The 13,465-nt window shown below is 56.6% G+C and overlaps 1 protein-coding gene across 1 annotated transcript in view; it reads right to left on the bottom strand.

The window, feature by feature from the left end:
- LOC140411762 (uncharacterized) overlaps nt 1–7,507 on the bottom strand; it is a 62,209-nt gene extending 54,702 nt beyond the window's left edge. The window contains exon 1 of the mRNA XM_072500744.1: nt 7,279–7,507. Within this exon, the coding sequence (XP_072356845.1) occupies nt 7,279–7,410 (132 nt within the window). The 5' untranslated portion in view covers nt 7,411–7,507. The remainder of the gene's footprint in view (nt 1–7,278) is intronic.
- Nucleotides 7,508–13,465: the final 5,958 nt, after the last annotated feature.

Genomic DNA, 13,465 nt, shown 5'->3' with positions numbered 1-13,465 from the left:
GGGTCAGTGTGAGGGTGGGTGGGGGAGGGGTCGATGAGTGTGTTGGTGGGGGAGGGGCCGGTGTGGGTGGGTGTGGGGTCGATGTGGGTGTGGATGTGGTCGATGTGGATGGGGGAGGGGTCGGTGTTGGTGTGGATGGGGGAGGGGTCAGTGTGGGTGGGGGAGGGGTCGGTGTGTGCGTGGAAGGGGGAGGGGTCTGTGTGAGTGGGGGAGGGGTCGGTGTGGGTGTGGATGGGGGAGGGGTCGATGTTGGTGGGGAGGGGGAGGTGTGGGTGGGGGAGGGGTCGTTGTGTGTGGTGGTGCGGGAGGGGCCGGTGTGGGTGGGTGTGGGGTCGGTGTGGTTGGGGGAGGGGTCGGTTTGGGTGGGTGAGGGGTCGGTGTGGATGGGGGAGGGGTCGGTGTGGATGGGGAGGGGTCGGTGTGGGTGGGGGAGGGGTCGGTTTGGGTGGGGGAGGGGTCGGTGTGGATGGGGGAGGGGTCGGTGTGGATGGGGGAGGGGTCGGTGTGGGTGGGTGAGGGGTCGGTGTGGATGGGGGAGGGGTCGGTGTGGTTGGGGGAGGGGTCGGTGTGGGTGGGGGAGGGGTCGGTGTGGATGGGGGAGGGGTTGGTGTGGATTGGGGAGGGGTCGGTGTGGGTGGGGGAGGGGTCGGTGTGGGTGGGGGAGGGGTCGGTGTGGGTGGGGGAGGGGTCGGTGTGGATGGGGGAGGGGTCGGTGTGGGTGTGGATGGGGAGGGGTCGGTGTGGATGGGGGAGGGGTCGGTGTGGGTGTGGATGGGGAGGGGTCGGTGTGGATGGGGGAGGGGTCGGTGTGGATGGGGGAGGGGTCGGTGTGGGTGTGGATGGGGAGGGGTCGGTGTGGGTGTGGGTGGGGGAGGGGTCGGTGTGGGTGTGGATGGGGAGGGGTCGGTGTGGGTGGGGGAGGGGTCGCTGTGGGTGGGGAGGGGTCGGTGTGGATGGGGGAGGGGTCGGATTGAGTCTGGGTGGGGGAGGGGTCGCTGTGGATGGGGGAGGGGTCGGTGTGGATGGGGGGGGGTCGGTGTGGGTGGGGGAGGGGTCGGTGTGGGTGTGGATGGGGGAGGGGTCGGTGTGGGTGTGGATGGGGAGGGGTCGGTGTGGGTGTGGATGGGGAGGGGTCGGTGTGGGTGTGGATGGGGAGGGGTCAGTGCGGATGGGGAGGGGTCGGTGTGGGTGTGGATGAGGGAGGGGTCAGTGTGGATGGGGAGGGGTCGGTGTGGGTGTGGATGGGGGTGGGGTCGGTGTGGATGGGGGAGGGGCCGGTGTGGGTGTGGGTGGGTGTGGGGTCGGTGTGGATGGGGAGGGGTCGGTGTGGATGGGGGAGGGGTCGGTGTGGGTGTGGGTGGGGAAGGGGTCGGTGTGGATGGGGAGGGGTCGGTGTGGATGGGGGAGGGGTCGGTGTGGATGGGGGAGGGGTTGGTGTGGATTGGGGAGGGGTCGGTGTGGGTGGGGGAGGGGTCGGTGTGGGTGGGGGAGGGGTCGGTGTGGGTGGGGGAGGGGTCGGTGTGGATGGGGGAGGGGTCGGTGTGGGTGTGGATGGGGAGGGGTCGGTGTGGATGGGGGAGGGGTCGGTGTGGGTGTGGATGGGGAGGGGTCGGTGTGGATGGGGGAGGGGTCGGTGTGGATGGGGGAGGGGTCGGTGTGGGTGTGGATGGGGAGGGGTCGGTGTGGGTGTGGGTGGGGGAGGGGTCGGTGTGGGTGTGGATGGGGAGGGGTCGGTGTGGGTGGGGGAGGGGTCGGTGTGGGTGGGGGAGGGGTCGGTGTGGGTGTGGATGGGGAGGGGTCGGTGTGGATGGGGGAGGGGTCGGATTGAGTCTGGGTGGGGGAGGGGTCGCTGTGGATGGGGGAGGGGTCGGTGTGGATGGGGGGGGGGTCGGTGTGGGTGGGGGAGGGGTCGGTGTGGGTGTGGATGGGGGAGGGGTCGGTGTGGGTGTGGATGGGGAGGGGTCGGTGTGGGTGTGGATGGGGAGGGGTCGGTGTGGGTGTGGATGGGGAGGGGTCAGTGCGGATGGGGAGGGGTCGGTGTGGGTGTGGATGGGGAGGGGTCGGTGTGGGTGTGGATGGGGGAGGGGTCGGTGTGGGTGGGGAAGGGGTCGGTGTGGATGGGGAGGGGTCGGTGTGGGTGTGGATGGGGGAGGGGTTGGTGTGGGTCTGGATGGGGAGGGGTCGGTGTGGATGGGGAGGGGTCGGTGTGGATGGGGGAGGGGTCGCTGTGGATGGGGGAGGGGTCGCTGTGGATGGGGGAGGGGTCGGTGTGGGTGTGGATGGGGAGGGGTCGGTGTGGATGGGGGAGGGGTCAGTGTGGGTGGGGGAGGGGTCGGTGTGGATGGGGGAGGGGTCGGTGTGGGTGTGGATGGGGAGGGGTTGGTGTGGATGGGGGAGGGGTCAGTGTGGGTGTGGATAGGGGAGGGGTCGGTGTGGATGGGGGAGGGGTCAGTGTGGGTGTGGATGGGGGAGGGGTCAGTGTCGGTGTGGATGGCGGAGGGGTCGGTGTGGATGGGGGAGGGGTCGGTGTGGGTGTGGATGGGGGAGGGGTCGGTGTGGGTGTGGATGGGGGAGGGGTCGGTGTGGATGGGGGAGGGGTCGGTATGGGTGGGGGAGGGGTCGGTGTGGGTGGGGGAGGGGTCGGTGTGGATGGGGGAGGGGTCGGTGTGGATGGGGGAGGGGTCGGTGTGGGTGTGGATGGGGGAGGGGTCGGTGTGGGTGTGGATGGGGGAGGGGTCGGTGTGGATGGGGGAGGGGTCGGTATGGGTGGGGGAGGGGTCGGTGTGGATGGGGGAGGGGTCGGTGTGGATGGGGGAGGGGTCAATGTGGGTGGGGGAGGGGTCGGTGTGGATGGGGGAGGGGTCGGTGTGGATGGGGGAGGGGTTGGTGTGGGTGGGTGAGGGGTCGGTGTGGATGGGGGAGGGGTCGGTGTGGTTGGGGGAGGGGTCGGTGTGGGTGGGGGAGGGGTCGGTGTGGATGGGGGAGGGGTCGGTGTGGATGGGGAGGGGTCGGTGTGGGTGGGGGAGGGGTCGGTGTGGGTGGGGGAGGGGACGGTGTGGATGGGGGAGGGGTCGGTGTGGGTGTGGATGGGGAGGGGTCGGTGTGGATGGGGGAGGGGTCGGTGTGGGTGTGGGTGGGGGAGGGGTCGGTGTGGATGGGGGAGGGGTCGGTGCGGGTGTGGATGGGGAGGGGTCGGTGTGGGTGTGGATGGGGGAGGGGTCGGTGTGGGTGTGGATGGGGGAGGGGTCGGTGTGGATGGGGGAGGGGTCGGTGTGGGTGTGGATGGGGAGGGGTCGGTGTGGATGGGGGAGGGGTCGGTGTGGATGGGGGAGGGGTCGGTGTGGGTGTGGATGGGGAGGGGTCGGTTTGGTTGGGTGAGGGGTCGGTGTGGGTGGGGGAGGGGTCGGTGTGGGTGTGGATGGGGGAGGGGTCGGTGTGGGTGTGGATGGGGGAGGGGTCGGTGTGGGTGGGGGAGGGGTCGCTGTGGGTGGGGGAGGGGTCGGTGTGGATGGGGGAGGGGTCGGATTGAGTCTGGGTGGGGGAGGGGTCGCTGTGGATGGGGGAGGGGTCGGTGTGGATGGGGGAGGGGTCGGTGTGGGTGGGGGAGGGGTCGGTGTGGGTGTGGGTGGGGGAGGGGTCAGTGTGGGTGTGGATGGGGGAGGGGTCGGTGTGGATGGGGGAGGGGTCGGTGTGGGTGTGGATGGGGGAGGGGTCGGTGTGGGTGTGGATGGGGGAGGGGTCGGTGTGGATGGGGGAGGGGTCGGTGTGGGTGTGGATGGGTAGGGGTCGGTGTGGGTGGGGGAGGGGTCGGTGTGGGTGTGGGTGGGGGAGGGGTCGGTGTGGGTGTGGATGGGGAGGGGTCGGTGCGGGTGTGGGTGGGGGAGGGGTCGGTGTGGATGGGGGAGGGGTCGGTGTGGGTGTGGATGGGGGAGGGCTCGGTGTGGATGGGGAGGGGTCGGTGTGGGTGTGGATGGGGGAGGGGTCGGTGTGGGTGTGGATGGGGGAGGGGTCGGTGGGGGTGTGGAAGGGGGAGGGGTCGGTGTGGATGGGGAGGGGTCGGTGTGGGTGTGGATGGGGGCGGGGTCGGTGTGGGTGTGGATGGGGGAGGGGTCGGTGGGGGTGTGGAAGGGGGAGGGGTCGGTGTGGATGGGGAGGGGTCGGTGTGGGTGTGGATGGGGGTGGGGTCGGTGTGGGTGTGGATGGGGGCGGGGTCGGTGTGGGAGTGGATGGGGGAGGGGTCGGTGGGGGTGGATGGGGGAGGGGTCGGTGTGGATGGGGGAGGGGTCAATGTGGGTGGGGGAGGGGTCGGTGTGGATGGGGGAGGGGTCGGTGTGGATGGGGGAGGGGTCGGTGTGGATGGGGGAGGGGTCGGTGTGGGTGTGGATGGGGGAGGGGTCGGTGTGGATGGGGGAGGGGTCGGTGTGGGTGTGGATGGGGAGGGGTCGGTGTGGGTGTGGATGGGGAGGGGTCGGTGTGGGTGTGGATGGGGAGGGGTCGGTGTGGATGGGGGAGGGGTCGGTGTGGGTGTGGCTGGGGGAGGGGTCGGTGTGGATGGGGGAGGGGTCGGTGTGTATGGGGAGGGGTCGGTGTGGGTGTGGCTGGGGGAGGGGTCGGTGTGGGTGTGGATGGTCTCCCTATCACAGGAGTCACTGTCGGGGCAGATATTTCACTATTGATACCAGTTCACACACTCAGCATTGATCCCCCTGCCTGAGTTAGACAGGAAATGTGAACCGCCCGGGGCAGATATTTCACTATTGATTCCAGTTCACACACTCAGCATTGATCCCCCTGCCTGAGTTAGACAGGAAATGTGAACCGCCCGGGGCAGATATTTCACTATTGATTCCAGTTCACACACTCAGCATTGACCCCCCTGCCTGAGTTAGACAGGAAATGTGAACCGCCCGGGGCAGATATTTCACTATTGATTCCAGTTCACACACTCAGCATTGACCCCCCTGCCTGAGTTAGACAGGAAATGTGAACCGCCCGGGGCAGATATTTCACTATTGATTCCAGTTCACACACTCAGCATTGACCCCCCTGCCTGAGTTAGACAGGAAATGTGAACCGCCCGGGGCAGATATTTCACTATTGATTCCAGTTCACACACTCAGCATTGACCCCCCCTGCCTGAGTGAGACAGGAAATGTGAACCGCCCGGGGCAGATATTTCACTATTGATTCCAGTTCACACACTCAGCATTGACCCCCCTGCCTGAGTTAGACAGGAAATGTGAACCGCCCGGGGCAGATATTTCACTATTGATTCCCGTTCACACACTCAGCATTGACCCCCCTGCCTGAGTTAGACAGGAAATGTGAACCGCCCGGGGCAGATATTTCACTATTGATTCCAGTTCACACACTCAGCATCGACCCCCCTGCCTGAGTTAGACAGGAAATGTGAACCGCCCGGGGCAGATATTTCACTATTGATTCCAGTTCACACACTCAGCATCGACCCCCCTGCCTGAGTTAGACAGGAAATGTGAACCGCCCGGGGCAGATATTTCACTATTGATTCCAGTTCACACACTCAGCATTGACCCCCCTGCCTGAGTTAGACAGGAAATGTGAACCGCCCGGGGCAGATATTTCACTATTGATTCCAGTTCACACACTCAGCATTGACCCCCCTGCCTGAGTTAGACAGGAAATGTGGACCGCCCGGGGCAGATATTTCACTATTGATTCCAGTTCACACACTCAGCATCGATCCCCCTGCCTGAGTTAGACAGGAAATGTGAACCGCCCGGGGCAGATATTTCACTGTTTATTCCAGTTCACACACTCAGCATTGACCCCCCTGCCTGAGTTAGACAGGAAATGTGAACCGCCCGGGGCAGATATTTCACTATTGATTCCAGTTCACACACTCAGCATTGATCCCCCTGCCTGAGTTAGACAGGAAATGTGAACCGCCCGGGGCAGATATTTCACTATTGATTCCAGTTCACACACTCAGCATTGACCCCCCCTGCCTGAGTGAGACAGGAAATGTGAACCGCCCGGGGCAGATATTTCACTATTGATTCCAGTTCACACACTCAGCATTGACCCCCCTGCCTGAGTTAGACAGGAAATGTGAACCGCCCGGGGCAGATATTTCACTATTGATTCCCGTTCACACACTCAGCATTGACCCCCCTGCCTGAGTTAGACAGGAAATGTGAACCGCCCGGGGCAGATATTTCACTATTGATTCCAGTTCACACACTCAGCATCGACCCCCCTGCCTGAGTTAGACAGGAAATGTGAACCGCCCGGGGCAGATATTTCACTATTGATTCCAGTTCACACACTCAGCATCGACCCCCCTGCCTGAGTTAGACAGGAAATGTGAACCGCCCGGGGCAGATATTTCACTATTGATTCCAGTTCACACACTCAGCATTGACCCCCCTGCCTGAGTTAGACAGGAAATGTGAACCGCCCGGGGCAGATATTTCACTATTGATTCCAGTTCACACACTCAGCATTGATCCCCCTGCCTGAGTTAGACAGGAAATGTGAACCGCCCGGGGCAGATATTTCACTATTGATTCCAGTTCACACACTCAGCATTGACCCCCCTGCCTGAGTTAGACAGGAAATGTGGACCGCCCGGGGCAGATATTTCACTATTGATTCCAGTTCACACACTCAGCATCGATCCCCCTGCCTGAGTTAGACAGGAAATGTGAACCGCCCGGGGCAGATATTTCACTGTTTATTCCAGTTCACACACTCAGCATTGACCCCCCTGCCTGAGTTAGACAGGAAATGTGAACCGCCCGGGGCAGATATTTCACTGTTTATTCCAGTTCACACACTCAGCATTGACAACCCTCCCTGCCTGAGTCAGACAGATGTTTGACAGTAAAGAGAGTCAAGGGGACTCGACCCAAAAACACAGGCATTAAATAATTTCCACTGGTACGAACGTTACAGAATGCAGTAAACTCTGAAGGGTGGCACGGTAGCACAGTGGTTAGCACTGTTACTTCACTGCTCCAGTGTCCCTGGTTCGATTCCCGGATTGGGTCACTGTCTGTGTGGAGTCTGCACGTTCTCCCCGTGTCTGCGTGGGTTTCCTCCGGGTGCTCCGGTTTCCTCCCACAAGTCCCGAAAAACGTGCTGTTAGGTGAATTGGACATTCTGAATTCTCCCTGTGTGACCCGAACAGGCGCCAGAATGTGGCGACCAGGGGATTTTCACAGCAACTTCATTGCAGTGTTAATGTAAGCCTGCTTGTCAAATAATAAACATTATTATTGTTCTAATTATACTTACCTTTTCCTCAATGATGACAGCGGGTCCAAGACAGTCATTTTGTTCACAGAGTTCGATCACCTTGTCTACCGCATCCTGTGCAGCGAGTTGGTTCCAGAAGAGGACACACACGGTTAAGACGATTCTCAGCATCTTGGTGTCGGTACAGGTCACTGGTGAATTCACTGAATGACCCTCAGCACCTTCAGCTCGATCTGCAGTTTGAGCAGAGAGCTCAGGGATTTTTATACAGTTTTTAGTGGATGATTTTGAATAAAGTTTAGCTACGGGAACATCAGACGTTGAAGAAACGCCCCAGCTGATTAACTATGGAAATGTTTTTTGGTGTTTTGACCACAGCCTGGAATTTAGAAACCATTTAGAAATTACTTGCGGCACGGTATCACAGTGGTTAGCACTGTTACTTCACTGCTCCAGTGTCCATGGTTCGATTCCCGACTTGGGTCACTGTCTGTGCGGAGTCTGCACGTTCTCCCCGTGTCTGCGTGGGTTTCCTCCGGGTGCTCCGGTTTCCTCCCACAAGTCCCGAAAAACGTGCTGTTGGTGAATTGGACATTCTGAATTCTCCCTCTTTGACCCGAACAGGCGCCGGAATGTGGCGACTAGGGGCCTTTCACAGTAACCTCATTGCAGTGTTAGTGTAAACCTGCTTGTGATAATAATAAAGATTATTATTATTCTCTCTGTGTATTCCTCGGTTGCCAGGAAATGTGAACTGCCCGGGGCAGATATTTCACTATTGATTCCAGTTCACACACTCAGCATTGACCCCCCTGCCTGAGTTAGACAGGAAATGTGAACCGCCCGGGGCAGATATTTCACTATTGATTCCAGTTCACACACTCAGCATTGACCCCCCTGCCTGAGTTAGACAGGAAATGTGAACCGCCCGGGGCAGATATTTCACTATTGATTCCAGTTCACACACTCAGCATTGATCGTCCTGCCTGAGTTAGACAGGAAATGTGAACCGCCCGGGGCAGATATTTCACTATTGATTCCAGTTCACACACTCAGCATTGATCCGCCTGCCTGAGTTAGACAGGAAATGTGAACCGCCCGGGGCAGATATTTCACTATTGATTCCAGTTCACACACTCAGTATTGACCCCCCTGCCTGAGTTAGACAGGAAATGTGAACCGCCCGGGGCAGATATTTCACTATTGATTCCAGTTCACACACTCAGCATTGATCGTCCTGCCTGAGTTAGACAGGAAATGTGAACCGCCCGGGGCAGATATTTCACTATTGATTCCAGTTCACACACTCAGTATTGACCCCCCTGCCTGAGTTAGACAGGAAATGTGAACCGCCCGGGGCAGATATTTCACTATTGATTCCAGTTCACACACTCAGCATTGATCGTCCTGCCTGAGTTAGACAGGAAATGTGGACCGCCCGGGGTAGATATTTCACTATTGATTCCAGTTCACACACTCAGCATTGACCCCCCTGCCTGAGTTAGACAGGAAATGTGAACCGCCCGGGGCAGTTATTTCACTATTGATTCCAGTTCACACACTCAGCATTGATCACCCTGCCTGAGTTAGACAGGAAATGTGAACCGCCCGGGGCAGATATTTCACTATTGATTCCAGTTCACACACTCAGCATTGACCCCCCTGCCTGAGTTAGACAGGAAATGTGAACCGCCCGGGGCAGATATTTCACTATTGATTCCAGTTCACACACTCAGCATCGATCCCCCTGCCTGAGTTACACAGGAAATGTGAACCGCCCGGGGCAGATATTTCATTATTGATTCCAGTTCATACACTCAGCATTGACCCCCCTGCCTGAGTTAGACAGGAAATGTGAACCGCCCGGGGCAGATATTTCACTGTTGATTCCAGTTCACACACTCAGCATTGACCCCCCTGCCTGAGTTAGACAGGAAATGTGAACCGCCCGGGACAGATAAAGAACAAAGAACAAAGAAATGTACAGCACAGGAACAGGCCCTTCGGCCCTCCAAGCCCGTGCCGACCATACTGCCCGACTAAACTACAATCTTCTACACTTCCTGGGTCCGTATCCTTCTATTCCCATCCTATTCATATATTTGTCAAGATGCCCCTTAAATGTCCCTATCGTCCCTGCCTCCACTACCTCCTCCGGTAGTGAGTTCCAGGCACCCACTACCCTCTGCGTAAAAAACTTGCCTCGTACATCTACTCTAAACTTTGCCCCTCTCACCTTAAACCTATGCCCCCTAGTAATTGACCCCTCTACCCTGGGGAAAAGCCTCTGACTATCCACTCTGTCTATGCCCCTCATAATTTTGTATACCTCTATCAGGTCGCCCCTCAACCTCCTTCGTTCCAGTGAGAACAAACCGAGTTTATTCAATCGCTCCTCATAGCTTATGCCCTCCATACCAGGCAACATTCTGGTAAATCTCTTCTGCACCCTCTCTAAAGCCTCCACATCCTTCTGGTAGTGTGGCGACCAGAATTGAACACTATACTCCAAGTGTGGCCTAACTAAGGTTCTATACAGCTGCAACATGACTTGCCAATTCTTATACTCAATGCCCCGGCCAATGAAGGCAAGCATGCCGTATGCCTTCTTGACTACCTTCTCCACCTGTGTAGCCCCTTTCAGTGATCTGTGGACCTGTACTCCTAGATCTCTTTGACTTTCAATACTCTTGAGGGTTCTACCATTCACCGTATATTCCCTACCTGCATTAGCCCTTCCAAAATGCATTACCTCACATTTGTCCAGGTTAAACTCCATCTGCCATCTCTCCGCCCAAGTCTCCAGACAATCTAAATCCTGCTGTATCCTCAGACAGTCCTCATCGCTATCCGCAATTCCACCAACCTTTGTGTCGTCTGCAAACTTACTAATCAGACCAGTTACATTTTCCTCCAAATCATTTATATATACTACAAAGAGCAAAGGTCCCAGCACTGATCCCTGTGGAACACCACTGGTCACAGCCCTCCAATTAGAAAAGCATCCCTCCATTGCTACCCTCTGCCTTCTATGGCCTAGCCAGTTCTGTATCCACCTTGCCAGTTCACCCCTGATCCCGTGTGACTTCACCTTTTGTACTAGTCTACCATGAGGGACCTTGTCAAAGGCCTTACTGAAGTCCATATAGACAACATCTACTGCCCTACCTGCATCAATCATCTTAGTGACCTCCTCGAAAAACTCTATCAAGTTAGTGAGACACGACCTCCCCTTCACAAAACCGTGCTGCCTCTCACTAATACGTCCATTTGCTTCCAAATGGGAGTAGATCCTGTCTCGAAGAATTCTCTCCAGTAATTTCCCTACCACTGAAGTAAGGCTCACCGGCCTGTAGTTCCCGGGATTATCCCTGCCACCCTTCTTAAACAGAGGAACAACATTGGCTATTCTCCAGTCCTCCGGGACATCCCCTGAAGACAGCGAGGATCCAATATTTCACTATTGATTCCAGTTCACACACTCAGCATTGACCCCCCTGCCTGAGTTAGACAGGAAATGTGAACCGCCCGGGGCAGGTATTTCACTATTGATTCCAGTTCACACACTCAGCATTGATCCCCCTGCCTGAGTTAGACAGGAAATGTGAACCGCCCGGGGCAGATATTTCACTATTGATTCCAGTTCACACACTCAGCATTGATCCCCCTGCCTGAGTTAGACAGGAAATGTGAACCGCCCGGGGTAGATATTTCACTATTGATTCCAGTTCACACACTCAGCATTGACCCCCCTGCCTGAGTTAGACAGGAAATGTGAACCGCCCGGGGCAGATATTTCACTATTGATTCCAGTTCACACACTCAGCATTGACCCCCCTGCCTGAGTTAGACAGGAAATGTGAACCGCACGGGGCAGATATTTCACTATTGATTCCAGTTCACACACTCAGCATTGATCCCCCTGCCTGAGTTAGACAGGAAATGTGAACCGCCCGGGGCAGGTATTTCACTATTGATTCCAGTTCACACACTCAGCATTGATCCCCCTGCCTGAGTTAGACAGGAAATGTGAACCGCCCGGGGCAGATATTTCACTATTGATTCCAGTTCACACACTCAGCATTGATCCCCCTGCCTGAGTTAGACAGGAAATGTGAACCGCCAGGGGCAGATATTTCACTATTGATTCCAGTTCACACACTCAGAATTGACCCACATGCCTGAGTTAGACACGAAATGTGAACCGCCCGGGGCAGATATTTCACTATTGATTCCAGTTCACACACTCAGCATTGTCCCCCTGCCTGAGTTAGACAGGAAATGTGAACCGCCCGGGGCAGATATTTCACTATTGATTCCAGTTCACACACTCAGCATTGACCCCCCTGCCTGAGTTAGACAGGAAATGTGAACCGCCCGGGGTAGATATTTCACTATTGATTCCAGTTCACACACTCAGCATTGATCGTCCTGCCTGAGTTAGACTGGAAATGTGAAGCGCCCGGGGCAGATATTTCACTATTGATTCCAGTTCACACACTCAGCATTGATCCCCCTGCCTGAGTTAGACAGGAAATGTGAACCGCCCGGGGCAGATATTTCACTATTGATTCCAGTTCACACACTCAGCATTGATCGTCCTGCCTGAGTTAGACAGGAAATGTGAAGCGCCCGGGGCAGATATTTCACTATTGATTCCAGTTCACACACTCAGCATTGACCCCCCTGCCTGAGTTAGACAGGAAATGTGAACCGCCCGGGGCAGATATTTCACTATTGATTCCAGTTCACACACTCAGCATTGATCCCCCTGCCTGAGTTAGACAGGAAATGTGAACCGCCCGGGGCAGATATTTCACTATTGATTCCAGTTCACACACTCAGCATTGATCCCCTTGCCTGAGTTAGACTGGAAATGTGAATTGCCCGGGGCAGATATTTCACTATTGATTGCAGATCACACACTCAGCATTGACCCCCGCTGCCTGAGTTAGACAGGAAATGTGAACCGCCCGGGGCAGATATTTCACTATTGATTCCAGTTCACACACTCTGCATTGACCCCCCTGCCTGAGTTACACAGGAAATGAGAACCGCCCGGGCTCTTTCTGGGGAAGGTGGGACCTCTACAGACAGGATGGTCTACATCTGAACCTGAGGGGCACAAATATCCTGGGGGGGAGATTTGTTAGTGCTCTTTGGGGGGGTTTAAACTAATGCAGCAGGGGCATGGGAACCTGGATTGTAGTTTTAGGGTAAGGGAGAATGAGAGTATAGAGGTCAGGAGCACAGATTTGACGTCGCAGGAGGGGGCCAGTGTTCAGGTAGGTGGTTTGAAGTGTGTCTACTTCAATGCCAGGAGTATACGAAACAAGCTAGGGGAACTGGCAGCATGGGTTGGTACCTGGGACTTCGATGTTGTGGCCATTTCGGAGACATGGAAAAAGCAGGGACAGGAATGGATGTTGCAGGTTCCGGGGTTTAGGTGTTTTAGTAAGCTCAGAGAAGGAGGCAAAAGAGGGGGAGGTGTGGCGCTGCTAGTCAAGAGCAGTATTACGGTGGCGGAGAGGATGCTAGATGGGGACTCTTCTTCCGAGGTAGTATGGGCTGAAGTTAGAAACAGGAAAGGAGAGGTCACCCTGTTGGGAGTTTTTTATAGGCCTCCTAATAGTTCTAGGGATGTAGAGGAAAGGATGGCGAAGATGATTCTGGATATGAGTGAAAGTAACAGGGTAGTTATTATGGGAGACTTTAACTTTCCAAATATTGACTGGAAAAGATATAGTTCGAGTACAATAGATGGGTCGTTTTTTGTACAGTGTGTGCAGGAGGGTTTCCTGAAACAATATGTTGACAGGCCAACAAGAGGCGAGGCCACGTTGGATTTGGTTTTGGGTAATGAACCAGGCCAGGTGTTGGATTTGGAGGTAGGAGAGCACTTTGGGGACAGTGACCACAATTCGGTGACGTTTACGTTAATGATGGAAAGGGATAAGTATACACCGCAGGGCAAGAGTTATAGCTGGGGGAAGGGCAATTATGATGCCATTAGACGTGACTTGGGGGGGATAAGGTGGAGAAGTAGGCTGCAAGTGTTGGGCACACTGGATAAGTGGGGCTTGTTCAAGGATCAGCTACTGCGTGTTCTTGATAAGTATGTACCGGTCAGACAGGGAGGAAGGCGTCGAGCGAGGGAACCGTGGTTTACCAAGGAAGTGGAATCTCTTGTTAAGAGGAAGAAGGAGGCCTATGTGAAGATGAAGTG

This window comes from Scyliorhinus torazame, chromosome 4 (assembly GCF_047496885.1).
Source record: "Scyliorhinus torazame isolate Kashiwa2021f chromosome 4, sScyTor2.1, whole genome shotgun sequence".
Lineage (NCBI taxonomy): Eukaryota > Metazoa > Chordata > Chondrichthyes > Carcharhiniformes > Scyliorhinidae > Scyliorhinus > Scyliorhinus torazame.
The sequence above is the reverse complement of the archived record's forward strand: the minus strand, read 5'-3'. Positions and strand labels throughout refer to the sequence as shown.